The sequence below is a fragment of the Oncorhynchus masou genome, chromosome 10, assembly GCF_036934945.1.
Source record: "Oncorhynchus masou masou isolate Uvic2021 chromosome 10, UVic_Omas_1.1, whole genome shotgun sequence".
NCBI lineage: Eukaryota > Metazoa > Chordata > Actinopteri > Salmoniformes > Salmonidae > Oncorhynchus > Oncorhynchus masou.
The window spans coordinates 37,912,537-37,940,218 of NC_088221.1; the positions used below are offsets into that span (position 1 = coordinate 37,912,537).

General features: G+C 45.8%; 1 protein-coding gene across 1 annotated transcript in view; it reads left to right on the top strand.

Moving 5' to 3' along the window:
- The window catches only part of LOC135547585 (solute carrier family 49 member 4 homolog), an 82,064-nt gene that overhangs the window by 31,754 nt on the left and 22,628 nt on the right, over positions 1-27,682 (top strand). Inside the window, exons 5-7 of the mRNA XM_064976712.1 lie at positions 6,830-6,938; positions 17,125-17,192; positions 25,252-25,379. Of these exons, the coding sequence (XP_064832784.1) occupies positions 6,830-6,938; positions 17,125-17,192; positions 25,252-25,379 (305 nt within the window). The remainder of the gene's footprint in view (positions 1-6,829; positions 6,939-17,124; positions 17,193-25,251; positions 25,380-27,682) is intronic.

Genomic DNA, 27,682 nt, shown 5'->3' on the forward strand with positions numbered 1-27,682 from the left:
CAACACTAAAAGCAGGAATTCATATTACTTTACTTTACTGACAGGCAATGCACCGTACAGCAATGTAGAAAGCATATTGATGTAGTTTTACAGAACCACTCTGAATAGAGCAGCATGCTGAGATGAACCTGTCATGAACCTGAATCAACGGAGTGATCTGCAATTAAGTTGTATGATGCCTTCAATCACATTTATTTATAGAGCTATTTTTACATCAGCAGATGTCACAAAGTGCTATACAGAAACCCAGCCTAAAACCCCAAACAGGAAACAATGCAGATGTAGAAGCACTGTGGCAATGAAAAACTCCCTAGAAAGTCCGGAACCTAGGATGAAACCTAGATAGGAACCAGGCAATGGGGTGGCCAGTCCTCTTCTGGCTGTGCAGGGTGGAGATTATGTACATGTACTGTTTGGGCTGCTAGTTAATGTGCATCAAAGACATATCATCTCTCCCCCTAGATTATTTACACTGCCCTAAGGTGCCCCTGGCATTCCCATGGCATTCCACTGGCCATGCTTAATAAATAAATCATCAGAATCGTCATCTCCTCATCCATACACAGCCAGGGTCTTCTGGAGTCTGGGGTCCTGTAACATACTGTACTCATACAGCCAGGGTCTTCTGGGGTCCTGTAACATACTGTACTCATACAGCCAGGGTCTTCTGGGGTCCTGTAACATACTGTACTCATACAACCAGGATCTTCTGGGGTCCTGTAACATACTGTACTCATACAGCCAGGGTCGTCTGGGGTCCTGTAACATACTGTACTCATACAGCCAGGGTCCTCTGGGGTCCTGTAACATACTGTACTCATACAACCAGGATCTTCTGGGGTCCTGTAACATACTGTACTCATACAGCCAGGGTCGTCTGGGGTCCTGTAACATACTGTACTCATACAGCCAGGGTCCTCTGGAGTCTGTGGTTCTGTAACATACTGTACTCATACAGCCAGGGTCTTCTGGGGTCCTGTAACATACTGTACTCATACAACCAGGATCTTCTGGGGTCCTGTAACATACTGTATTCATACAGCCAGGGTCGTCTGGGGTCCTGTAACATACTGTACTCATACAGCCAGGGTCCTCTGGAGTCTGTGGTTCTGTAACATACTGTACTCATACAGCCAGGGTCTTCTGGGGTCCTGTAACATACTGTACTCATACAGCCAGGGTCGTCTGGGGTCCTGTAACATACTGTACTCATACAGCCAGGGTCCTCTGGAGTCTGTGGTTCTGTAACATACTGTACTCATACAGCCATGGTCTTCTGGGGTCCTGTAACATACTGTACTCATACAGCCAGGATCCTCTGGAGTCTGGGGTCCTGTAACATAGTCATGCAACATTCAGAATGCACTGTCCTCCTAGCCTTGCATCACACACACACTGAGAGCTGGGGGAAATGGTGCTGTTTTTGGATGAGAGCTAGAGCACTCATTGCCATCCGCGGATTCTGTTCCTGTGGTGCGTATCCTGTCTGGTGGTGGAATGGAATGAGCCGAGGAATGATGGCCTGTGGGTTGTGGGACTGGGATGAAGCGCTGGGCTGTGGACAGCCAGTCAGCAAGCGGGTTGGCTGCTTGGCTCTCTGTAACTCCCTACAGTCAGCCCCTCCAGACAGGCAGATCTCTCTTTCTCTCTCTTGCTCTCTCTCTGGCTCTCTCTCTTGCTCTCTCTCTTTCTGTCTCTAGTTCTTACTGACTCTCACTGATGATAAACAATAACAAACTAAGCTGCTAAGCACAGAGCTTCAAGAGGTCATAAACCCAGTGTGCACACTGTCTGACACACACACACACACACACTTTGTCTGGACTGCCCCATTGGGACTGTAATGCGATCTGGAGTCCCACTGATAAGCAGCCTACCAGCGGCCAGTCTGAACTGTATCACACTCAAGCAGCATCAGTGGCTGTCTGGCTGCTGGGAGTTCTACTCTACAGAAGGATTGTGGACAGAAGGAAGGGAAAAATTGGGCCTTGAGTATCTAAGTTCCACTCGTCAAAGAAAGATGGACCTGGGTTAGCAGCAACATTCTGTTTTCTAAAGTTTGCTAGGTTTTCTAAGCCAGTATCCTAAGCCACCATTTTTTGCCCCTTCCTTCCATTCTGTTGTTGTGCCAGACAGAGTTTTGAACCGTAGTAAATGATAGGTTCGCCCAGCCATTCCCTTCCGCTGCAGAGCCTAATCACAACACAGGTCTGGTCAAAAGTAGTGCACTATATAGGGAATAGGGTGCCATTTGGGATGTTATGCAGCTCTCCACAAATTTAGAAAGGTTATCAGTACTACGTGACCACTGCCCTGAGAATAGTAATGATGTTAGCTAGCAGCATTAATGAAGGTCCCATTATTACAATAACAGTCATTTTGCCTTGGAACGTTTTCTCTTGCTCATTCTGATGCATTGAACTCCAGCCAAGACCTGTCAAGGACAAATGGCACTTAGCTGATGATGCCTCTGGCTTCATGGCTCCCCGGAATATTTCACCCTCCACAGGGCGGACCTGTGCTGTGCTTACTTAGCCTGTGTCCCAAATAGCACCCTATTACATGTATTAAACCTTTTGACCAGAGCTGGGCTATATAGTGCACTACATGGGGCATAGGGTTTCATTTGGGACAGCCTTTCTATACAGTGATCTAAGTAAGCTGTGGGATGGAAAAAGGTGCTGATATTGATTCCTGCCATCACAGCAGAGATAGAGAGAGCGTTCCATCAACACACTTTTACGAGTCCGTCTCTCTCTCGACTCAACTCCTCCAAGGCCAAGTAGTCGAGTACCACAGGACAGGGTACTGGGTGGAAAACATCATGGAAAACTCCCTCCAGCCAATGCTTACACAAATCCAATTATTTTAAATCCATGATCGGTCCGTTTTCACAAAGTAGGAGTGCTGATCTAGGATCAGCTAAACCTCATTGATTATAATGAATGAAGAGGGGTACTTGATCCTCAGCATTTCTACTCTTGATACGTACAGCCCCTCGTCTACTTCCCTGTCCGTCTCTCTCCTTAGAGTTAGTTTATGCCTGTTCCGTCTCAGCACGGACGAATAGCTAATCAAGTGAGAGGAGTAAGAGTGCCAGCCCTTAGTGGTTTATGAGCATTTCTACAAATGTCTCTCTAATTATCAGGCCAGTGCATCCAGGAGCCTGTGTGTGTCTGAACACAGAGCGGAGACTCTCGCTAACAGTGGAGCCCCCCCCATCCCCCACTCTTACCTCGCTGCTAACACGGTCTGTCTGGCACCACTCCAATCACTCTATGACCAATTACAATCAACCATAAGACCCTGTCCCCGCTGCGTCTCCACGCCGCTGATTTCATTTGGGAACCATCACTTCACCCGCCTAACAGCACCATTAAATCACCAGGCGTCGAGGCTGACAGTGACAGCAGCCGTCATGGAAGGGGAAATCTGTCTCCTCTGTCTCTCTGTGGAGGATTGTTTTTGTTTCCCTAATGTCCGTTCACTACGGACAGCAGCCGTTTACTCATGCATTTGTTTGTTTCCATTGATATGCCAGCGGCGTCCTGTGCGTATGGTGGAGGGGCATCCGGTGAATTCTTAAGGCGTTCCTCATCCTCAGGGGGAGATCAAAAACAACCCCGAGGAAAATAACCACCCTCTCTGTGGTTTGTCAGTGTTTACAAAGACTGACAGAACTGGCCAAAGTCCCATTGATATGACCAACCCCTTACAACAGTTTATATTAAATACCCTCAGTCTCGTATGTCTCTCCTCTCAGACTGTTAGCTAGTGAAAGAGCACACAAGATTAGGTTCTGTTTTCCTAACGTGGGTATCTCACTTAGTTGTCCGTGGTCCTAACCGATACACTCATCATTTCTGACTGCATAGCATCTAGCCATAATGTTCTCACAACCATGAACACTATGTTTACAGCAGGTGGTAAATGTGTCATTTGTAGACTCTCAGAGCGGAAGCAGGGCAGGGGGAATGGATTCAGATGTGATTGGCGTAATCCACTCGATTAGCAGAAGGCCATAATCTTCCTTCCAGGGATCTTGGAGTCACAGAACAATCAGAGAATCATTGTCTCAGATCAACATCTCAGATGCGGGAAATGACTTTGTTTGACATGCTACTATTTCCAAACCCATTTATACAAGTAAATATGTTATTAAGTAGGTGTTTGTGTGTTTGTGTATGTGGCTGGTGTCACCACATGAAAGGTTCCCGGTTCTCCATTTGTCGATTCCATTTCTTAGCTGCTCTCCCCCGTATTCAAACCTCATCTTGGAGCGAGTATTGCCAGCCTGTCAAGCAGCTCTTCTCATCTCTTCCTGGTTCATGGCCAGGTGTTTATCTCTCTGTCACCACATTGTGATGTGGGATAGATCGTGCCTGACAGTCAGATGCTGTGTGGTGCTAGCTGACAGGATAGGAAAGCAAGAGGCTGTCTGGTGGCACGACTCAACACATTATCAACCAGAGAGAAGGAAGGAGACGGGTGAGGCTTTGCTCTGCTCTGTATTGTCTCAGACAGACATATGTACTCCTGTCATGCACACGGGTTATACAGTGCCTTGCGAAAGTATTCAGCCCCCTTGAACTTTGCGACCTTTTGCCACATTTCAGGCTTCAAACATAAAGATATAAAACTGTATTTTTTTGTGAAGAATCAACTACAAGTGGGACACAATCATGAAGTGGAACGACAATTATTGGATATTTCACAATTTTTTAACAAATCAAAAACTGAAAAATTGGGCGTGCAAAATTATTCAGCCCCCTTAAGTTAATACTTTGTAGCGCCACCTTTTGAGGTTGGATGGAGAGCATTTGTGAACAGCAGTTTTCAGTTCTTTCCACAGATTCTCGATTGGATTCAGGTCTGGACTTTGACTTGGCCATTCTAACACCTGGATATGTTTATTTTTGAACCATTCCATTGTAGATTTTGCTTTATGTTTTGGATCATTGTCTTGTTGGAAGACAAATCTCCGTCCCAGTCTCAGGTCTTTTGCAGACTCCATCAGGTTTTCTTCCAGAATGGTCCTGTATTTGGCTCCATCCATCTTCCCATCAATTTTAACCATCTTCCCTGTCCGTGCTGAAGAAAAGCAGGCCCAAACCATGATGCTGCCACCACCATGTTTGACAGTGGGTATAAGGTGTTCAGGGTGATGAGCTGTGTTGCTTTTACGCCAAACACAACGTTTTGCATTGTTGCCAAAAAGTTCAATTTTGGTTTCATCTGACCAGAGCACCTTCTTCCACATGTTTGGTGTGTCTCCCAGGTGGCTTGTGGCAAACTTTAAACAACACTTTTTATGGATATCTTTAAGAAATGGCTTTCTTCTTGCCACTCTTCCATAAAGGCCAGATTTGTGCAATATACGACTGATTGTTGTCCTATGGACAGAGTCTCCCACCTCAGCTGTAGATCTCTGCAGTTCATCCAGGGTGATCATGGGCCTCTTGGCTGCATCTCTGATCAGTCTTCTCCTTGTATGAGCTGAACGTTTAGAGGGACGGCCAGGTCTTGGTAGATTTGCAGTGGTCTGATACTCCTTCAATTTCAATATTATCGCTTGCACAGTGCTCCTTGGGATGTTTAAAGCTTGGGAAATCTTTTTGTATCCAAATCCGGCTTTAAACTTCTTCACAACAGTATCTCGGACCTGCCTGGTGTGTTCCTTGTTCTTCATGATGCTCTCTGCGCTTTTAACGGACCTCTGAGACTGTCACAGTGCAGGTGCATTCATACGGAGACTTGATTACACACAGGTGGATTGTATTTATCATCATTAGTCATTTAGGGCAACATTGGATCATTCAGAGATCCTCACTGAACTTCTGGAGAGAGTTTGCTGCACTGAAAGTAAAGGGGCTGAATAATTTTGCACGCCCAATTTTTCAGTTTTTGATTTGTTAAAAAAGTTTGAAATATCCAATAAATGTCGTTCCACTTCATGATTGTGTCCCACTTGTTGTTGATTCTTCACAAAAAAATACAGTTTTATATCTTTATGTTTGAAGCCTGAAATGTGGCGAAAGGTCGCAAAGTTCAAGGGGGCCGAATACTTTCGCAAGGCACTGTAGATCGTTTTTCTTGCCCCAGAGATTACCCTTCGTTCATCACCAAATGTAAACGTTTTGAGTTAAACTTTTAGTTTGTCATGATGACTCATAATGGACTTAAATGGGACTTTGCTAGCTTAGGATAGTGTAAGACTTTACTAGGCAGTAATAGTGTAGGATTTTACTAGGCAGTGATACTGTAGGACTTTACTAGGCAGTGATACTGTAGGACTTTACTAGGCAGTGATACTGTAGGACTTTACTAGGCAGTGATACTGTAGGACTTTACTAGGCAGTGATGGTGTAGGACTTTACTAGGCAGTGATAGTGTAGGACTTTACTAGGCAGTGATAGTGTAGGACTTTACTAGGCAGTGATAGTGTAGGACTTTACTAGGCAGTGATAGTGTAGGACTTTACTAGGCAGTGATGGTGTAGGACTTTACTAGGCAGTGATAGTGTAGGACTTTACTAGGCAGTGATAGTGTAGGACTTTACTAGGCAGTGATAGTGTAGGACTTCTCTAGGCAGTGATAGTGTAGGACTTCTCTAGGCAGTGATACTGTAGGACTTTTCTAGGCAGTGATACTGTAGGACTTCTCTAGGGAGTGATACTGTAGGACTTTACTAGGCAGTGATACTGTAGGACTTCTCTAGGCAGTGATACTGTAGGACTTCTCTAGGCAGTGATACTATAGGACTTCTCTAGGCAGTGATACTGTAGAACTTGCTGCTAAAACACCTTTGTTTCTCTCTCTTGCCCTCCAGTAATTTCCGGTTCCTGATGATAGCGTTGGCCTACGCGGTGCCTACAGGAGTGGTGGCAGGCTGGTCAGGAGTTCTGGACATGATCCTCACCCCTGCCAGAGTCAGCCAGGTGAGGAACACACACCTGACCCAACACCCACAACATGTCTGCTGGGTTTAGAGCATACCAACTTTGAACTGGCGTATCATTACTTACTTTATTCACTCTGAATGTACTACGGTAATCGCAGTTCTGGAAGACAATTTAGACATTTTCAAACTGATCACTTCTTAAGGTAATTTATTACATTGGAGCATTTACAGCATTTTCTGCCAATTTCATACAAATGACCTGCGCTGGTACACACCCACAATGAAAAAGGAGTGTTTCAATAGCTATCTGAACTCTGTGTTGATGCTCACCTTCTGAAGCACTGAAACAGGCCCCCCAGCCTGCCTGAAAACGTCCCCTTATTCTAACTGGGCCTGTGATGTAGCTAATTGTCTGAGGCAAACACACAGTTTGATTTCCCTGGCTGAAATGAATGTTTACTTTTGAAATGGCTCTCTATTCCCCACATATTACACTGCTTTTGACTAGAACCCTGTGGCTAAAATGGATGTTGACTCATAATTGTTGCCACAGCAACACAATGTAAAATCTTCTTCACAAAGTCGACTTTACTTTCCCATCCTGGACTCATTAAAAATAAGCAGGCCCTTGTGAATAACACTTTGAAGTAAAAAATTATCCTCCACATGGGGCTTGTTTGGTTGGGCCGTCCTCCTCTTTTTTCTGTCCACTTCCTCTCTCCAAGTGGTTTCACCTTTTAAGGGTCTAATGAAACATACATGGAATCGACAGAACTTTATTTGCATGCGGGAAAATGTGGAGCACGTCAAGATAGCCAGGCACTTAACACTTGAGATTCTTATCTTAATGAGACTGACATCGTCTCAGACCCTTCAACCATCCTGGATTAGCATCAGAGATTTCAGGATGAGAGAGAGAGTGAAGAGAAGATGATGGGATGCAGACCAGAGCACCCTCTACTTCCACCAAGATAGTAGTGGCTCAAAGGAGACAAAAGAGTCTTCTTTTCAAGGTTATCATCAGACAGGTACTTGAGAAAAAATGACAGAGCTGTGGGATCACACACACACACACACACACAGCCTTGTTGTATTCACCTCGCTATCTTTCCTTTCTGTCAGAACCTACAGGCAGTATCCTCAATTCTTTATACTCTTTATGTCTAATGGTTTCATTGGTCGCGGAACGGAAATAATCAGGAACTGTTCTTATCTCCCTATCTAAAGACGGTGTCACAAAGATGTTGGCGTAGCTGAACTCTGAACAGTTTCCCCAGGTTCAAAGCATTTAAATACACTGAGTCATTAAAATGCATCACAATGAGAGCATTCACTCCTGTGTTAGTTTGACTTGAACAGCCATCACTAGCCTTGCACCTTGAGACGAATGTCCCATGTATGTAGAGTCATTATAAAACAGGTTGTTTGTATCCTGGATGCTAATTGGTTGATTTGATGGATAACAACTTCCACAAAATACCATGATGTATTCATCTCCCGCTGAAGAAAATTGTCTACACAATATTTTTCCATGCTGCTATTTGGTTTGAAACAGTTGGGGGTTATAAACCTACCGGTCTGCCTTTACGACCTGTGCAACCATGTATCATTCTACAAATGCGATCTCTCCTGTGTATCAACGAGAAACTAATAATTCAACATGGAAACCGTAAACACTCAGAATTCCATTAATTCATTAACCAGCTTATGTAAGCCTATTGGATATTATTAAATTATTCATTATTGAACTTGTTGTCTCTCATAATCATTGAATCTCAGCTAGCTACATGCCACTGATTTGTTTTACATAGCAACATTGAATGTATAGAACGATTAGAATGAATGACTGGGTCAAGACTTGAGAAAATATCAAACGATCAGCCCGCTTGGTTAGCAACTTGAGAATGCAAAAGTTATCCAATGCGGGCCTGTATGCAACGACCAGCTGACATCATGTCAGTGATTCTCTCATTAACAAAGGTGTGAGTGTTGACGAGGACAAGGCTGGAGATCACTCTGTCATGCTGATTGAGTTCGAATAACAGACTGGAATGGCTGTGAGTGGAAATCGGTGTGAGAGCTCACTCAATAGTTATTGGCAGAAAGCACTGGAGTGCCATTTTCGCTGACAACGATGTGAGTGGGACTTCCCATTCTCTGCCAAATAAGACGCAAGCACCTGTTGTCAGAAACCAGCGCCAGGACCATGGACAGTTCTTCCACACGTGCCATCAATGGAAACATTACTATTAACATCACCAACAAGCTTGGTAAGCTCGGACTGGCTCACCATAATAGTTACCTATGTATGCCTATTGGATATTTTTTTAATCATTCATTATTGAACTTGTCTCATTGAATCTCAGCTAGCTACATGCCACTGATTTGTTTAGCATACCAACATCGAATGAATAGAACAATTCGAATGAACGACTGTGTCAAAACGTACAAAAATAACTAAAGTGACCAGCCCGCTTGGGTAGCAACTTCAGAATGCAGCAGTAGGTATATTCGGATGATATATGTGGAGAATAAAGTATATAGATACACAGTGAGTTAACAGCAGTATAGAAACAGAATATAAGGTGACCAGTGTTCAATTAAGCAATAATGCCCGAGAACCCGGGAATTATCGTGTGACAACTCCCTCCAAGGGCTGTATCATGGCCCGAGGTGGGAACCACCCTTATCGGGAGTTATCAAATTATAATTCCTCGTTTGTTTGTTCAAATCAATTTGCGGGGGCTGCACGAGTGGCGCAGCGATCTAAGGCACTTGAGGCGTCACTACAGACCCAGGTTCGATCCCAGGTTGTGTCATAGCTGGCCGTGACTGGGAGACCCATGAGGTGGTGCACAATTGGCCCAGCGTCGTCCGGGTTAGGAGAGGGTTTGGCAAGCCGAGATTTCCTTGTCCCGCGCTCTAGCGACTCCTGTCGCATGCACGCGAACATGGTCGCCAGGTGTACGGTGTTCCCTTCGATACATTGGTGCAGCTGGCTTCTGGGTTAAGCGGGCATTGTGTCAAGAAGCAGTGCAGCTTGGCTGGGTCATGTTTCGGACTTTAAGGATGTGTTATGTTTGCACTTGATTTCAAAGTTTCAAACATCATACACTACGGTAACTTTCTATACAGCTTGGGAGCTGCAAACCTCATACACTACTGTAACTTTCTATACAGCTTGGGAGCTGCAAACCTTATACACTACTGTAACTTTCTATACAGTTTGGAAGCTGCAAACCTCATACACTACTGTAACTTTCGATACGCTACAACCTGCAAGGTGCACGTTAGTCTTGGCACCAACGAACCATGACCTTATTCTGATAAGACGCTATCAGGAAATTCATTGAAAGGAATACAGTGAGGGTAGATATGAGGTGTGAAATGATAGCTCTATAGCTGTGACTGTCTGACACACATACTAAATCTATTTAGGCCAGCGATCAAGAGTAAAACAGTGCAAGCGAAGTGAGTGGTGTGGTACACAGACACACACACACACACACACACTCTATCACTCCTATGGAAGGTTAATTTGCCAGTCTTCTCTACGCTACACGCTGTGTGGTCCCACTGTCATCCCAGACAGAGCTCTCTTTCTCTCTCTGCAGTGAGGTGAACACTATAGAGGTGCTGCTTTAGCCCCTCATCCCCCTTCACTGCCTCCCTCTCAGCTGCTCTCCACTTCGCCAATCAAATGCCACTTGCCAATGTTAGTGCTGCCGTGTCACTCCAGCCACTGCAGCGGCTGTGCTCGTCTCTGCTGTTCTCATGAACAGGCTATGTTCTGCAGATATCAAATGCTGTTTTCAATCTGCGTTCCTGTAGACAAAGCAGTCTTTCTTTTTCTTTCTTTCCCTGATAAGGTGACCACTTTGTTTTTCTGGTGGAGGAGGTTTGTGGTGGATGGGACTGGGGAGGGGGTGGATGGGGCTGGGGAGGGTGGAGGTGGCTGGTGGAGGAGGTTTGTGGTGGATGGGACTGGGGAGGGTGCTGGGGAGGGGGTGGATGGTGCTGGGGAGGGTGGAGGAGGCTGGGGAGGGTGGAGGTGGATGGGGCTGGTGATGTGACTGGGGAGGGTGGAGGTGGATGGGGCTGTGGAGGTGGATGGGGCTGGGGAGGGTGGGGGTGGATGGGGTTGGGGAGGTTTGAGGTGGCTGGTGGAGGTGGCTGGGGTTGGGGAGGAGGAGGTTTGTGGTGGATGGGACTGGGGAGGGTGCTGGGGAGAGTGGAGGTGGATGGTGCTGGGGAGGTTTGAGGTGGCTGGGGAGGGTGGATGGGGCTGGTGATGTGGAGGTGGATGGGGCTGGGGAGGGGAGGGGGCTGGTGGAGGTGGCTGGGGAGGGAGGTTTGAGGTGGCTGGGGTTGGGGAGGGTGGATGGGGCTGGGGTTGGTGGATGGGGCTGGGGTTGGGGAGGGTGGAGGTGGATGGGGCTAGGGGGAGGGGAGGAGGTTTGAGGTGGATGGGGCTAGGGGGAGGTGGGAGGAGGTTGGAGGTGGCTGGGGCTAGGGAGGGTGGAGGTGGCTGGGGCTGGGGAAGGGTGGAGGTGGATGGGGCTTGGGAGGGTGGAGGTGGCTGGGGCTGGGGAGGGTGGAGGTGGCTGGGGGGCTGGAGGGGATGGGGCTGGGGAGGTGGATGGGGCTGGGGAGGGTGGAGGTGGAGGTGGCTGGGGAAGGGTGGAGGTGGATGGGGCTGGGGAGGGTGGAGGTGGCTGGGGCTGGGGAGGGAGGTTTGAGGTGGCTGGGGCTGGTGGAGGTGGCTGGGGCTGGGGAGGGTGGAGGTGGATGGGTCTGGGGAGGGGACTGGTGGAGGTGGATGGTGCTGGGGAGGTGGCTGGGGCTGGGGAGGGTGGAGGTGGTGGCTGGGGAGGGGGAGTGGAGGATTTGAGGTGGATGGGGCTGGGGAGGTTTGAGGTGGATGGTGCTGGATGGGGCTGGGGAGGGTGGAGGAGGTGGATGGGGTTTGTGGTGGTGGGACTGGGGGGGTGGGGGGCTGGGGAGGGTGGATGGGGCTGGGAAGGGAGGTTTGAGGTGGCTGGGGCTGGGGATGGGGCTGGAGGTGGCTGGGGAGGGTGGTGATGGATGGATGGGGATGTGGCTGGGGCTGGGGAGGTTTGAGGTGGATGGGGCTGGAAGTGGTTTGAGGTGGATGGGGCTGGGGAGGTGGCTGGGGTGGAGGTGGCTGATGGGGCTGGGGGTGGCTGGGGCTGGGGAGGTTTGGGTGGATGGGGCTGGGGAGGGTGGAGGTGGCTGGGGTGGATGGTGCTGAGGTGGATGGTGCTGGGGGAGGTTGGAGGGGGCTGGGGAGGGTGGAGGTAGGTGGCTGGGGAGGTTGGAGGGGGCTGGGGAGGGTGGAGGTAGGTGGCTGGGGAGGTTGGAGGGGGCTGGGGAGGGTGGAGGTAGGTGGCTGGGGAGGTTGGAGGGGCTGGGGAGGGTGGAGGTAGGTGGCTGGGGAGGTTGGTGGTGGATGGGGCTGGGGAGGTTGGTGGTGGATGGGGCTGGGGAGGTTTGAGGGGGCTGGGGCTGGGGGGGTTTGAGGTGGATGGGGAAGGGGAGGTTTGAGGTGGATGGGGCTGGGGAGGTTTGAGGGGGATGGGGACAGGGACAGGTTGAGGGGAATGGGAACAGGTTGATGGGGATGGGGACAGGTTGAGAGGGGTGGGAACAGGTTGAGGGGGATGGGGACAGGTACAGGTTGAGGGGGATGTGGACAGGTTGAAGGGGATGGGAACAGGTTGAGGGGGATGGGAACAGGTTGAGGGGGATGGGGACAGGGACAGTTTGAGAGTGATGGGGACAGGTTGAAGGGGATGGGAACAGGTTGAGGGGATTGGGCTGGGTAGAGGACCTTGCAGCAGCTAGGGGCTGGGGATAAGGATGGGGGGGCTGGGGATGAGGATGGGGGGGCTGGGGATGAGGATGGGGGGGCTGCAGATAAGGATGGGGGGGCTGGGGATGAGGATGGGGGGACTGTGGATAAGGATGGGGGGCTGGGGATGAGGATGGGGGGCTGCAGATAAGGATGGGGGGGCTGGGGATGAGTGAAGGGGTTTGGGATGGATGGATGGATGGATGGATGGATGGATGGATGGGACTGGGCAAGTGGCTGTAGCTGAAACTTAGTACTGGGTGGAGTGCAGGAACCCTCCCTCCCTTCAGACACCCAGCCCAATGCTGGACCAGACAGTGTCCTGAAGCACGTAGCTAAGTGTCTCTGTGTCGTTGTACGCAATTAGCATCGCTTTAATTAAGAACAAGGTCCCACCCTGCGTTAATCACTCATATCTAATTGGTCCGTTAATGGAGGGTGGCCATTAAGTCGTTACGCAGGAAAAAACCCTCTGAAGGTTGATACTTCACGTGAGAACACAGCGACATCAGCTTTCTGATTACAGAGAATCTTTCTGCACTGGGAAAGTCACTGTTGTGAACTCCTGGTACTTTTCCTGGGCTACAAAATGGAAAATAACGTTGCAGATAAAGTTTGGAATGACACAATTTCATGTGTACAGAATCTAAAGACCTGTATCACTATACTGAGAGCTTTGCCTTTTCTAAAAGGATATATTTGTGTGTTTTTGTTTTTTGGGGCCCCCATACTACACAACGGGGATAAGAAAGTGATTTGCTGTTTGGGGTAAGTTTATCAAAAACATGGAAAATCACAAAAAAGGTTTCTAGACATTTCTATAACATGTCATTTACATAAAGAGAGGTTTGGTTGTAAAATGTCTCCTTTAATTCTGCAGACAGACAGTGTAGTGTAACCGCTGGGCATTTCAGAGTAGGAATGCTAATCGAGGATCAGTTTAGCCTTTTTAAATAATAATGTATCCTAGATCAAAACACCTACTCTCTTAGATGCTTTGTGAATATGGGTCCAGTCCGGGTGGTTGGTTATGCCTCCAGACAGACAAACAGTGTACCAACTGTCACTTCCATTGTGTCTTTTGAAGCTGTCTGTGGTTACCCCTGTTGTGCTAAACCCACAGTGTCATGATAACTGTCTTAAAAGGCTTAGAAACGAGAGAGAATAACAGAAAAACGAATAAGGGAATGTGCCAAGAACCTGAAGCCTTGTCTTCCACAGTGTACAAAATGTCAGCATGGCAAAGGCAACCATTTCCTGGTTATTGACATAGTAGTAACAACACGCATGATTAAGCTGAGCACGGCACAAATCAGGTCTGCACAGGTGCAGCTAGCACTGAGCATATTTCAGTTAATTAACCACACACACACAAAATGCAATGATTTCTTCTTTGACACTCAAATAGCTTACAGAATGATTTGCGTTCAAGTTCTCAAATTGAAGTGAGCATTAACGTGATATCAAGAACCTTTTGTGCCGTTGCTAGAAACGTTTAGAAATGGCCTCAAGACCTCTTCTGTACGTTCTGGTCTCATCTTGTTGACTCATACAGTGGGGCAAAAAAGTATTTAGTCAGCCACCAATTGTGCAAGTTCTCCCAATTAAAAAGATGAGAGAGGCCTGTAATTTTCATTATAGGTACACTTCAACTATGAAAGACAAAATGAGAAAAGAAAATCGAGAAAATCACATTGTAGGATTTTTTTTATGAATTTATTTGCAAATCATGGTGGAATATAAGTATTTGGTCACCTACAAACAAGCAAGATTTCTGGCTCTCACACACCTGTAACTTCTTCTTTAAGTGGCTCCTCTGTCCTCCACTCGTTACCTGTATTAATGGCACCTGTTTGAACTTGTTATCAGTATAAAAGACACCTGTCCACAACCTCAAACAGTCACATTCCAAACTCCACTATGGCCAAGACCAAAGAGCTGGACACCAGAAACAAAATTGTAGACCTGCACCAGGCTGGGAAGATTGAATCTGCAATAGGTAAGCAGCTTGGTTTGAAGAAATCAACTGTGGGAGCAATTATTAGGAAATGAAAGACATACAAGACCACTGATAATCTCCCTCGATCTGGGGCTCCACGTAAGATCTCACCCCGTGGGGTTAAAATGATCACAAGAATGGTGAGCAAAAATCCCAGAACCACACAGGGGACCTAGTGAATGACCTGCAGAGAGCTGGGACCAAAGTTACCAAGCCTACCATCAGTAACACACTACGCTGCCAGGGACTCAAATCCTGCAGTGCCAGACGTGTCCCCCTGCTTAAGCCAATACATGTCCAGGCCCGTCTGAAGTTTGCTAGAGAGCATTTGGATGATCCAGAAGAAGATTGGGAGAATGTCATATGGTCAGATGAAACCAAAATAGAACTTTTTGGTAAAAACTCAACTCGTCGTGTTTGGAGGACAAAGAATGCTGAGTTGCATCCAAAGAACACCATACCTACTGTGAAGCATGGGGGTGGAAACATCATGCTTTGGGGCTGTTTTTCTGCAAAGGGACCAGGACGACTGATCCGTGTAAAGGAAAGAATGAATGGGGCCATGTGTGTGCATGTGCGCGCACGTAAGGTTGACTCACTGGCCTCCATCTGTGATGCAGTCAGCCTCTCATACTGATACTGCAACAGTAGGCCCTGGGTCAAGTTCAGGGGAGAACACCGTGTCAAAACTTTTCGCAACGCAAAGCTTACATATCTCTTCATATTGGACAAGTTGAGGTAGTGCCTCTCTGTTTCACTCTGTTTTCTCTTTACTGAACACAACCATGGTCATGACGTCTGTCCTCTCTTCTCCGTCTCTATCTGTCAGAGCAGGCATTTGTCTGTGATGAAACATCATGCTGACATCACCAGCTGTTTCCATTGACTCCAATTCCACTTTCAAAATACAGGGCTTCAATTTACCCTGGGCCTGATTGACAGGTTTCCCCGGTCTTCAGACACTCTGAGCCTGCTGTCTGTCTACCCTAGGTCCTCTGAGCCGTGTATGGCATATTGAACATGGAATAATAACGGAATCTCTGTCTCTCTCCCCTCTAATTCTTTCTCCCCCCTCTCTCTCTCGCTCTCTTTCTCTCTCGATCTCAATCTCTCTCTATTGTCTTAAGGGACCATTATGCTCTGTTGATTTTTATTAAAATTGCATTTAACCTTTTATTTAACCAGGCAAGTCAGTTAAGAACAAATTCTTATTTACAATGACGGCCTACCAAAAGGCAAAAGACTTCCTGCTGGGACGAGGGCTGGCGATGAAAAATAAAATCTAGGAGAAAACACACATCACGACAGGAGAGACAACACTACATAAAGAGAGACCTAACTTAACAAGGCAGAAACACATGACAACACAGCATGGTAGCAACACAACATGGCAGCAGCACGACATGGTAGCAGCACAAAACATGATACAAACATTGGGCACAGACTACAGCACAAAGGTTAAGAAGGTAGAGACAACAATACATCACATAAAACAGCCACAACTGTCAGAAAGTGTCCATGATTGAGTCTTTGAATGAAGAGATTGAGAACTGTCCAGTTTGAGTGTTTGTTGCAGCTAGCTGCAGCGAACTGAAAAGACGAGCGCGCCAGGGATGTGTTTGCTTTGGGGACATATAACAGAATGTGACTGGCAGAACAGGTGTTGTATGTGGAGGATGAGGGCTGCAGTAGATATCTCTGATAGGAGGGAGTGAGGGCAAAGAGCGTTTTATAAATAAGCATCAACCAGTGGGTCTTGCGATGGGTATACAGAGATGACCAGTTTACAGAGGAGGTTAGTGTGCAGTGATGCGCCCTATAAGGAGCATTGGTGGCAAATCTGATGGCCGAATGGTAAAGAACATCTAGCCACTCGAGAGCACCGTTACCTGCCGATCTATAAATTACGTGTCCGTAATCTAGCACGGGTAGGATGGTCATCTGAATCAGGGTTAGTTTGGCAGCTGGGGTGAAAGAGGAGCGATTATGATAGAAACCAAGTCTAGATTTAAATTTAGCCTGCAGCTTTGATATGTGCTGAGAGAAGGACAGTGTACCGTCTAGCCATACTCCCAAGTACTTATATGAGGGGACTAGCTCAAGCTCTAAACCCTCAGAGGTAGTAATCACACCTGTGGGGAGCGTTCTTCTTACCAAACCACACAACATTTGTTTTGGAGGTGTTGAGGGGGATCTGGAGTTGTCCCTTCAAACTGGTGTTTTTCTTACAGGCTGGTACACATGAGCGTGGTGCTAAATGATGTCTGAGGGTTGAAAGTGGATGTCCTGTAGGCATCTTCACCCAATAAAGGGAATTTAAAAGATTCAAATTCTCCCCCTCTCTCTCTACAGGTGGATGCTGGCTGGATTGGGTTCTGGTCTGTCGTGGGCGGCTGTGTATTTGGAGTGGCCATGGCCAGGTAAGCAACTGAAACAGCAGATCATTTCTGCCTCCAACATGCTATGGTAATGTGATAATGTTGGACTGCTATTGTTATAGACTGTCTAGAATATGATGTCCTAAAAGGCTCACAGCGGGAATTATGGATTATGATCCACAGGCTTAATTCAAATTCCTCAAAAGTCCTGAAATCATTGAAGGATTTAAGTTGAGTATGCTTATCTCAATTGTGAATGGGGCGGCAGGGTAGCCTAGTGGTTAGAGCGTTGGACTAGTAACCGGAAGGTTGTGAGTTCAAACCCCCGAGCCGACAAGGTACAAATCTGTCGTTCTGCCCCTGAACAGGCAGTTAACCCACTGTTCCCAGGCCGTCATTGAAAATAAGAATGTGTTCTTAACTGACTTGCCTGGTTAAATAAAGGTAAAAATTAACTTGTAAGTCGCTCTGGATAAGAGCGTCTGCTAAATGACTTAAATGTAAAATGTAAATGAATCAGGCCTCTAGATGCTGTCTACAGTAGGCCTCGTCTAGTCTGAATCTAGCCTCTAGATACTGTCTACAGTAGGCCTCGTCTAGTCTGAATCTAGCCTCTAGATACTGTCTAGAGTAGGCCTCGTCCAGTCTGAATCTAGCCTCTAGATACTGTCTACAGTAGCCCTCATCCAGTCTGAATCTTGCCCCTAGATGTTGTCTACAGTAGGCCTCATCCAGTCTGAATCTGGATAAAATATGCTGTCTACTACAGTAGGCCTTGTCCAGTCTGAATCTAGCCCCTAGATACTGTCTAAAGTAGGCCTCGTCCAGTCTGAATCTGGCACCTAGATGCTGTCTACAGTAGGCCTCGTCCAGTCTGAATCTGGCCCCTGGATGCTGTCTACAGTAGGCCTTGTCCAGTCTGAATCTGGCCCCTGGATGCTGTCTACAGTAGGCCTCGTCCAGTCTGAATCTGGCCCCTGGATGCTGTCTACAGTAGGCCTCGTCCAGTCTGAATCTGGCCCCTAGATGCTGTCTACAGTAGGCCTCATTCAGTCTGAATCTGGCCCCTGGATGCTGTCTACAGTAGGCCTCATCCAGTCAATCTGGCCCTGGATGCTGTCTACAGTAGGCCCACTCTTGTCTGCAGTTAGGCTGTGCTTGTACTGTGCCAGACTACAAACAGCTAGCTGTGTCCAGCGGAGTGTGAGGAGAGATCCTCCTAGTAATAGGCTTGTCTCATAAATTCAGCCCTAAATGATCTCCCTGGACCTGGTGAGCCGTCAAATTAGAGGATAAGCATACACTCGTTTAGTATCGTCAAATTAAGTATGCATGAAAATATACGGTCCATGTTTGGTCGTAATAGCTTTGGCTCTGCCTCCAAGGCCTGTCAACAAGATTAGCAACTAGAAACCATTGCTAAGTATGTTCACAGCAATATGTTCACAAGAATATGTTGACAGGAATAAACGGGTGTACTACTCTGTCCCTGGACTCTCTCTGCTTGTTCTGCATTCCAGTCTGGTTCTCTAACCTTGTCACATTTCAGTATTTAGTGATATCAATAATGAAAAATGCTTCGCCAGGTTTGTTTTTAAGAGGCAGAGGATGTTTGTTTTTTTGAAGGGGGTGGGGTGGGGGTTAGGAGTCTCAGGCTGTATCCCAAATGCCTATGAGTCCTGGTCAAAACTTGTGCACTACATAGGGAAAAGGGTGCAATTTGGGATGTACACTCAAACCCCTTAGCTCCACTCTTTCCCTCCACCCCTCTCTCTGTCTCGCTGTCTCTATCTCAATCTCAATGTATTAAGTCCATGGTTGTGATAGACGAAGGGAGATGAATGAGTGAATAGTAATGCAGTAGGTCATGTCCGTGTAGCTGGTGGATAGAGCCATACACCGTAGGCCCCAAACGGTGGACTATGCAGAAGGAAGGCATCAGTCGTCTAGCTGAAAGATATATATTCATCGCCCGGCCCAATCAGCACTTCCAGGCAGGGCCAACGTCTCACAGCGCTGTAATTAGGAAAATTAGACCATGACTCTACATTATTGATTCATGGAAGTATTCTGTTCTTGGTATAGGCTGGAGAAAATCTACACATGTAGGATCTTAATTTGATCACCCTGTTGTAGGAAATGTAACATTTGTAGTGTATTTGAGGTTTTAAAATGTTCTGAAGTTTGTAATTCCAACTTTGAATTAAAAAATGTATCAGCCCCTACAAAAATGTTCATTAATTAATTATTTTCCTGCTGTTGCAAACTTACTCAAATATGTTATTTGTTTGGGGTCGATCCAGGTTTAATGAGGTTTGGGTAAGGTTTGCCTCTGTTTGCAACCTCCAGTTATATGCAACAGAAAGTTGAAACAGAAACAGGGTTCTAGATTTGCATTGTAGGAGAGAAACAGAAATGGAACAGAGGGGGAGAACTAACTCATTAATGAGTCTCTGTCACGCAGTTGATTGGCTTCCTCCTCACGTCTGGCTAAATTGGCCATCTGTTGGGGGTTAGCTAAGGGAGGTGTGTGTGTGTGTGTGTGTGTGTGTGTGTTGCCATGATAGGTGATGTGTTTGGGAAGCGCAGTAACAGATTCCCCGGTTACCTAGCACTGGATCCTTGCTGACACCATTAATGATCCTTTGCCTACTGTTTTTCTGCTGATAGAGCTGCTGAGTTACATTACAGAGCACACATTAACACTGAGCACACATTAATGCTGAATACAACAGGTGTAAACCTTACAGTGAAATGATTACTTACAAGCCCTTAACCAATGATGTGGTTAAGAAAATACCTAAAAACAAAAAGTAACAGATAAGAGTAACAAATAAGAGCAGCAGTAAATAACAATAGCTGGGCTATATACAGGGGGTACCGGTATAGAGTCAATGTGCGAGGGCACCGGGGTCGAGGTAATTGACTTAATATGTACATGTAGGTAGAGTTATTAAAGTGACTATGCATAGATAATAACAGAGAGTAGCAGCAGCATAGAAGGGGGGAGGGGTCTTATGGCTTGGGGTTAGAAGCTGTTAAGAAGCATTTTGAACCTCGACTTGGCGCTCCGGTACCGCTTGCCTTTCGGTAGCAGAGAGAACAGTCTATGACTATGGTGGCTAGAGTCTTAGACAATTTTTAGGGCCTTCCTCTGACACCGCCTGGTATAGAGGGCCTGGATGGCAGGAAGCTAGTGCCTTGCGGTCAGAGGCCGAGCTGTTGCCATACCAGGCAGCGATGTAATCCGTCAGGATGCTCTCGTTGGTGCAGCTGTAGAGCCTTTTGAGGATCTGAGGACCCATGCCAAATCTTTTCAGTCTCCTCAGAGGGAATATGTTTCATGACTTTCTTGGTGTGCTTGGACCATGTTAGTTTGTTGGTGATGTGGACGCCAAGGAACTTGAAGCTCTCAACCTGCTCCACTACGGCCCCGTCGATGAGAATGGGGGCTGCTCGGTCCTCATTTTCCTGTGGTCCACAATCATCTCCTTTGTCTTGATTACGTTGAGGGAGAGGTTGTTGTCCTGGCACCACATGGTCAGGTCTCTGACCTCCCTATAGCTTGTTTCGTCGTTGCCTATGATCAGTTGTGTCTTCAGCAAACTTAATGATGGTTTTGGAGTCATGCCTGGTACAAAGTAGTTTGCTTCATGGGATGCGCTTTGTGATGGCCAAAAAACACTCCCCAACACATACACGCGCACACACACATGCTCCCAAATAAAAGGGGGAGGAGAAGGGGAGAGAGAGAAATGTCTTTGTTCTTTTGAAACTTTTATGTGTAATGTTTACTGTTCATTTTTTATTGTTTATTTCACTTTTGTTTTATCTATGTCACTTGCTTTGGCAATGTTAACATACAGTTGAAGTCTGAAGTTTACATACACAGGTTGGAGTCATTAATTTATTTTTCAACCACCACTCCGCAGATTTCTTGTTAACAAACTATAGTTTTGGCAAGTCGGTTAGGACATCTGCTTTGCATGACACAAGTCATTTTTCCAACAATTGTTTACAGACAGATTATTTCACTTATAATTCACTGTATCACAATTCCAGTGGGTCAGAAGTTTACATACACAATGTTGACTGTGCCTTTAAACAGTTTGGAAAATTCCAGACAATTATGTCATGGCTTTGTAAGCTTCTGAATTGGAGGTGTACCTGTGGATGTATTTCAAGGCCTACCTTCAAACTCAGTGCCTCTTTGCTTGACATCATAGGAAAAATAAAAGAAATCAGCCAAGACCTCCCCAAAAAAATTGTAGACCTCCACAAGTCTGGTTCATCCTTGGGAGTAATGAAGGTACCACATTCATCTTTACAAACAATAGTACGCAAGTATAAACACCATGGGACCACGCAGCCGTCATACCACTCAGGAAGGAGACGTGTTCTGTCTCCTTGAGATGAATGTACTTTGGTGCGAAAAGTGCAAATCAATCCCAGAACAACAGCAAATTATCTTGTGAAGATTCTGGAAGAAAGGGGTACAAAAATATCTATATCCTTAGTAAAACGAGTCATATCGACATAACCCAAAAGGAAGCAACATCTCAAGGCATCAGTCAGGAAGTTAACACTTAGTCGCAAATGGGTTTTCCAAATGGACAATGACCCCAAGCACACTTCCAAAGTTGTGGCAAAATGGCTTAAGGACAACAAAGTCAAGGTATTGGAGTGGCCATCACACACCCCTGACCTCAATCCTATAGAACATTTGTGGGCAGAAGTGAAAAAGTGTGCGTGAGCAAGGAGGCATACAAACCTGACTCAGTTACACCAGCTCTGACAGGAGAAATGGGCCAAACTTCACCCAACCTATTGTGGGAGGCTTGTGGAAGGCTACCCGAAACATTTGATCCAAGTTAAACAATTTAAAGGCAATGCTACCAAATACTAATTGAGTGTATGTAAACTTCTGACCCACTGGGAATGTGATGAAAGAACTAAAAGCTGAAATAAATCATTCTCTGTGCTATTATTCTGACATTTCACATAATTCAAATAAAGTGGTGATCCTAACTGACCTAAGACAGAGACCTTTTAGTGGGGTTAAATGTTAGGAATTGTGAAAAACTGAGTTTAAATGTATTTGGCTAAGGTGTATGTATAAACGTCCGACTTCAACTGTATGTTTCCCGTGCCAATAAAGCCATTCAATTGAATTAATCGAGGAAGGGGGAGAAGAAGGGGGAAGAGGAAGTCGGGGGGAGAGGGTGAGGGGAAGGGAGAGTTTTTACCCACACTGACTCACATTAAAGACTTGAAAAATGATCATGTATTTATGTTTAGATGAAAAAGAGATTTAAAATGAGTAATTAAAGTTACTGAATTTGGCCTATTATGGGGGGCTAGTGATGGCCGTTGTCACTCGGTGATATCATTCCGTGGTCCTGTGTGACTCAGTTGGTCGAGCATGGTGCTTGCATCGCCAGGGTTGTGGGTTTGATTCCCATGGGGGACCAATATGAAAATGTATGCACTCACTATTGTAAATCGCTCTGGATTTGAGCATCTGCCAAATGACAAAAAATTTAACATGTTTGACTGGTTCGGTCATTCAGTCCATGCCCTTGTCTTAGATCAGAATAGAGACAAATAGACCTGGTAATTATTATATCAAATGGAATAAGAAATGAATTATTTCTGAGGTTAGCCAGAGGAGAATCTGATGCTACAGAATATTCAAGCCTCACTATCTTCATGCCAATAAATCTGACACAACTGTAATTTATGTGCTTTTAGTTGAGACATTACCTCACAACAAGATATGTTTATTCTCCTGTCTTGTCAGCTGACTTTGTAGGGCATAAAGGAGTCTTGAATTATGCTACTTAGATTCAGTCATGCTGCATTTATTGATGGTTTCAATGCACAAATGATATGAGTTTCAGAGGGAAGATGCATGATACCGGTGGTGGTGGTGGTGGAGGTAGGGGACTGTTACCCAACAAGATGAAGGGTTGACTGGGCCGCAGCCTCTGGCAAAGCCAGGGGAGAGTTGGAGAGGGGGGTCCTTTGGTCAGGGAAAAAGTTAGCAGACTTGGTTGGGCAGTGCTTTGCTGTTCCTACCAAGGCACCCACTTCTAGGGTCCAGCATCCATGTAACGTGTTCACTTCCAATAAGTAGTGTACATAATTCTGTTATGATTCTCAGCCCATTGATGAATAGAAAGTAGATCCTAGATGTATTCTTCAGTCAGACAGGACACTGTGGGGGTGATATGTTAAACCAGTGACAGATATGTCCACACACAGACAGTGCATCAGTGCCGGGCACAGACCTTTTCAGGGAGCAGGTGCTCAAACTGTATTTTAGTATATAGTGATTGGCTAGTCTAGACTACCTGTGTTGGGTTGTTGATGTTGGGTCTTTCTGCCTTAGCCAACCAGACCCAATATTGATGATGTAAATCAAGGGTTATCCTGCTGTAGCAGGACTGTTGATTTGTAAAGTAGGTAGCTTGCTACACAACCGGTAAGCGCATCTCCCAAGCTCAAGCCATGCATGTTTGGATACTGGGCACACAATCTCTGTACAGGGTAAGGGTAATGGTGGGGTGGCAAAACCTGATGACTTCACAATGACTTGGGGGCAGTGGGTTCAAAACAACAATGACAAAGGGCCGGTGGGAGGGCACAGGTAGACCCCTTTCTGTGCACGTGCCTGCAGTGCCTCTATGAATGTCTAATCTAAAATGAACTCACTGAAAATAAATGGTTTGAAGCTAAACAGTTTTGTTGGCTGAGAGGCTGTTCAAAACTGATTTCTGTCATATGTTCCCTGACTACACTTTTATTGAACTCTGAGAGACTGTGATGGTTATTAAACATTTCCTGTGTTTTCTTTCCATAAATAGTTCATTGTCAGGTTGAACACTCTCTGAAGCATCTTTTCTGAGCACAACATAACAATTGGCAATTGGTGTCTTTCCACTACCAGCTTCTACATGTACGATGTTGAAAGGTTCTATGTACGATGTTGAAAGGTTCTATGTACGATGTTGAAAGGTTTTATGTACGATGTTGAAAGGTTTTATGTACGATGTTGAAAGGTTCTATGTACGATGTTGAAAGGTTTTATGTACGATGTTGAAAGGTTTTATGTACGATGTTGAAAGGTTCTATGTACGATGTTGAAAGGTTCTATGTACGATGCTGAAAGGTTATATGTACGGTGTTGTTAGGTACTAATTCTCAGAGTAAAAACTCTACGGACCATATGAAAGATCAAACCAAGCTTATTCTCCCAAAGGATCAATACAGCTGCATTAGACAAAGACTTAGTCTCCTCCTACACATCTGAACAACATCATTCTTTACTAAGTGATACGGGCCATAAACTTTTATTTCTCCCCTAACGTGACCTGACCTGATCTCGACCCCCCCCCCTCCATCACTAATCTATGGCTCTCTCCCCTTATCAATGCCTGCCACGTGATCGCTTCCCTGCACTCGACACACAGCTGTCATGGTGCCTGGTACCAGACTGTGTCTCTTCTCCTCCCAGAGGATCCCTCCCTGATGGCTAACAATAACATATCCTGACATTACCCTCTCTCCCTCAGTGACATGAATAAGTACATTTCATATTCTCAGAATCCAACACTGCGTTCTGTGCTGGCAAATATACCCAGAGGACAGGAGTAAACCTGTCAGGGGTTGGTGGTTCAACACATGCTGAGAGGAATGCTAAAACACAAGAGGCTTTGTTTGGACAGCTTGTCTGGATGGATAGAGAGGAACAGACATCAAATATCTGCCTGCTTGCTTCACAGTCACTGGTGATCTAAATTACATCAGCTCATATCATGGTGTATGGCTGTAAACTGTCACCAGTTGTAACCCATGGACTGCTACATTCTCCTGTCACCATGTCTGCTTCCTTTTAATGCATGGTGACATGGAGGCATATAAGTCTACCTGAGACATGTTTACACAGTTGTGTATGGAAGCATGCCATGTTAAGCCATTTCTGAAGCATACCAAATTAGGCCAGTTTATACGAGTTGTTTGGTTGTTGTTTCAAACAATCCTTTGATTGTTTCTGTCTGTGTGCTCCAGGTTTACTAACTCGGTCTCTGTCTCTCCCCAGGTTTGCAGACTCTATTCGGGGCATGCTGAAGCTCATCCTGGTCCTGATGATGGCTGGGGCTTCCCTGGCCTCCACCTGGTTCACACTCACTTGTCTAACCAGGCTCACACACCTACCCTCCACTGCAGGTAGGCCTGGTAGAGCATGGTTTCCATGTCAGGAAGTGAGCATTTTACATGTAGGCAGTGCAACTGGCGTACACCCAGAGCATCCTAGAGCCACAATGGATACTTCAATAGCAGACTTGTCCTTTAGATTCAGGAAGGAACACATGGACTTAATATAGTAAGTAGCCATTGGCTTGTGCTAGTCAGAATGGCTCACAGGAGCAGGAGTGAGGTAGCTGTTTCTGTAGTGAGGCAGCTTCAAGTATGGTACCAGTCAAAAGTTAGGACACACCTACTCATTCAAGGGTTTTTCTTTATTTTCACAATTTTTCACTAAATTTCTACATTGTAGAATCATAGTGAAGACATTGCAACTCTGAAATAACACATATGGAATCATGTAGTAACCATAAAAGCGTTAAACAAATCAAAATGGGCAGAGAGGAGCGGCTGCGTCAACAACCCAACACAGGTAGTCTAGACTAGCCAATCACTATATACTAAAATACCATTTCAGAACCTGCCCCCTGAAAGGTCTGTGCCCGGCCCTGATGCACTGTCTGTGTGTGGATCATATCTGTCACTGTTTTAACATATTTATTTATTTTATTTCACCATTATTTAACCAGGTGGGCAAGTTGAGAACAAGTTCTCATTTACAATTGCGACCTGGCCAAGATAAAGCAAAATAGTTCGACACATACAACAACAGAGTTACACATGGAGCAAAACAAACATACAGTCAATAATACAGTATAAACAAGTCTATATATGATGTGAGCAAATGAGGTGAGATAAGGGAGGTAAAGGCAAAAAAGGACATGGTGGCAAAGTAAATACAATATAGCAAGTAAAACACTGGAATGGTAGATTTACAGTGGAAGAATGTGCAAAGTAGAGAGAGAAATAATGGGGTGCAAAGGAGCAAAATAAATAAATACAGTAGGGAAAGAGGTAGTTGTTCGGGATAAATTATAGATGGGCTATGTACAGGTGCAGTAATCTGTGAGCTGCTCTGACAGCTGGTGCTTAAAGCTAGTGAGGGAGATAAGTGTTTCCAGTTTCAGAGATTTTTGTAGTTCGTTCCAGTCATTGGCAGCAGAGAACTGGAAGGAGAGGCGGCCAAAGGAAGAATTGGTTTTGGGGGTGACCAGAGATATACCTGCTGGAGCGCATGCTACAGGTGGGTGCTGCTATGATGACCAGCGAGCTAAGGGGGGAGCTTTACCTAGCAGGGTCTTGTAGATGACCTGGAGCCAGTGGGTTTGGCGACGAGAATGAAGCGAGGGCCAGCCAACGAGAGCGTACAGGTCGCAGTGGTGGGTAGTATATGGGGCTTTGGTGACAAAACGGATGGCCCTGTGATTGACTGCATCCAATTTGTTAAGTAGAGTGTTGGAGGCTATTTTGTAAATGACATCGCCGAAGTCGAGGATCAGTAGGATGGTCAGTTTTACGAGGGTATGTTTGGCAGCATGAGTGAAGGATGCTTTGTTGCGAAATAGGAAGCCAATCCTAGATTTAACTTTGGATTGGAGATGTTTGATGTGAGTCTGGAAGGAGAGTTTACAGTCTAACCAGACTCCTAGGTATTTGTAGTTGTCCACATGTTCTAAGTCAGAACCGTCCAGAGAAGTGATGTTGGACAGGCGGGCAGGTGCAGGCAGCGATCAGTTAAAGAGCATGCATTTAGTTTTGCTATATATCACCCCCACAGTGTTCTCTCTGACTGAAGAATACCTCTAGGATCTACTTTCTATTCATTAATGGACTGAGAAGCATAAGAGTGTTATGTACAGTACCAGTCAAAGGTTTGGACACACCTACTCAACCCGGGGTTTTTCTTTATTTCTTTATTGTCTACATTGTAGAATAATAGTGAAGACGCTTCAGGTCCCAAAGTAGTTTCAGAAGAGGTGTTATGTTAGGGCCTGGTGTGGCTCTGTCATATGGCTGTGAGCTACACTAGTTCATTTAGTAGACAAGATTAGCTTATAATTCTGTGGCATTATTTTATATATATATTCGAGACCGTGTACCCCGTGCCCGAGGGCATCACCTGCGGGGTGGTCACCTTCCTCGGTAACCTGGTCACTATATATATATATATATATATTTATTTATTTATTTATTTATTTATGAAGAATACAATTGAACCTAGCTGAATAAAATAGAAAGGATTTTTTCTCCAAACAATTTCAGGGAGTGTGCACATGTGCTATTCTGTGTTGAGTGGTTAACATAGAAACAGGTACTCCTATATGATTATTTTAGCTATTTACGTAACTTTAGTTGTGATACAAATGTTGGACTATATGTTTCGA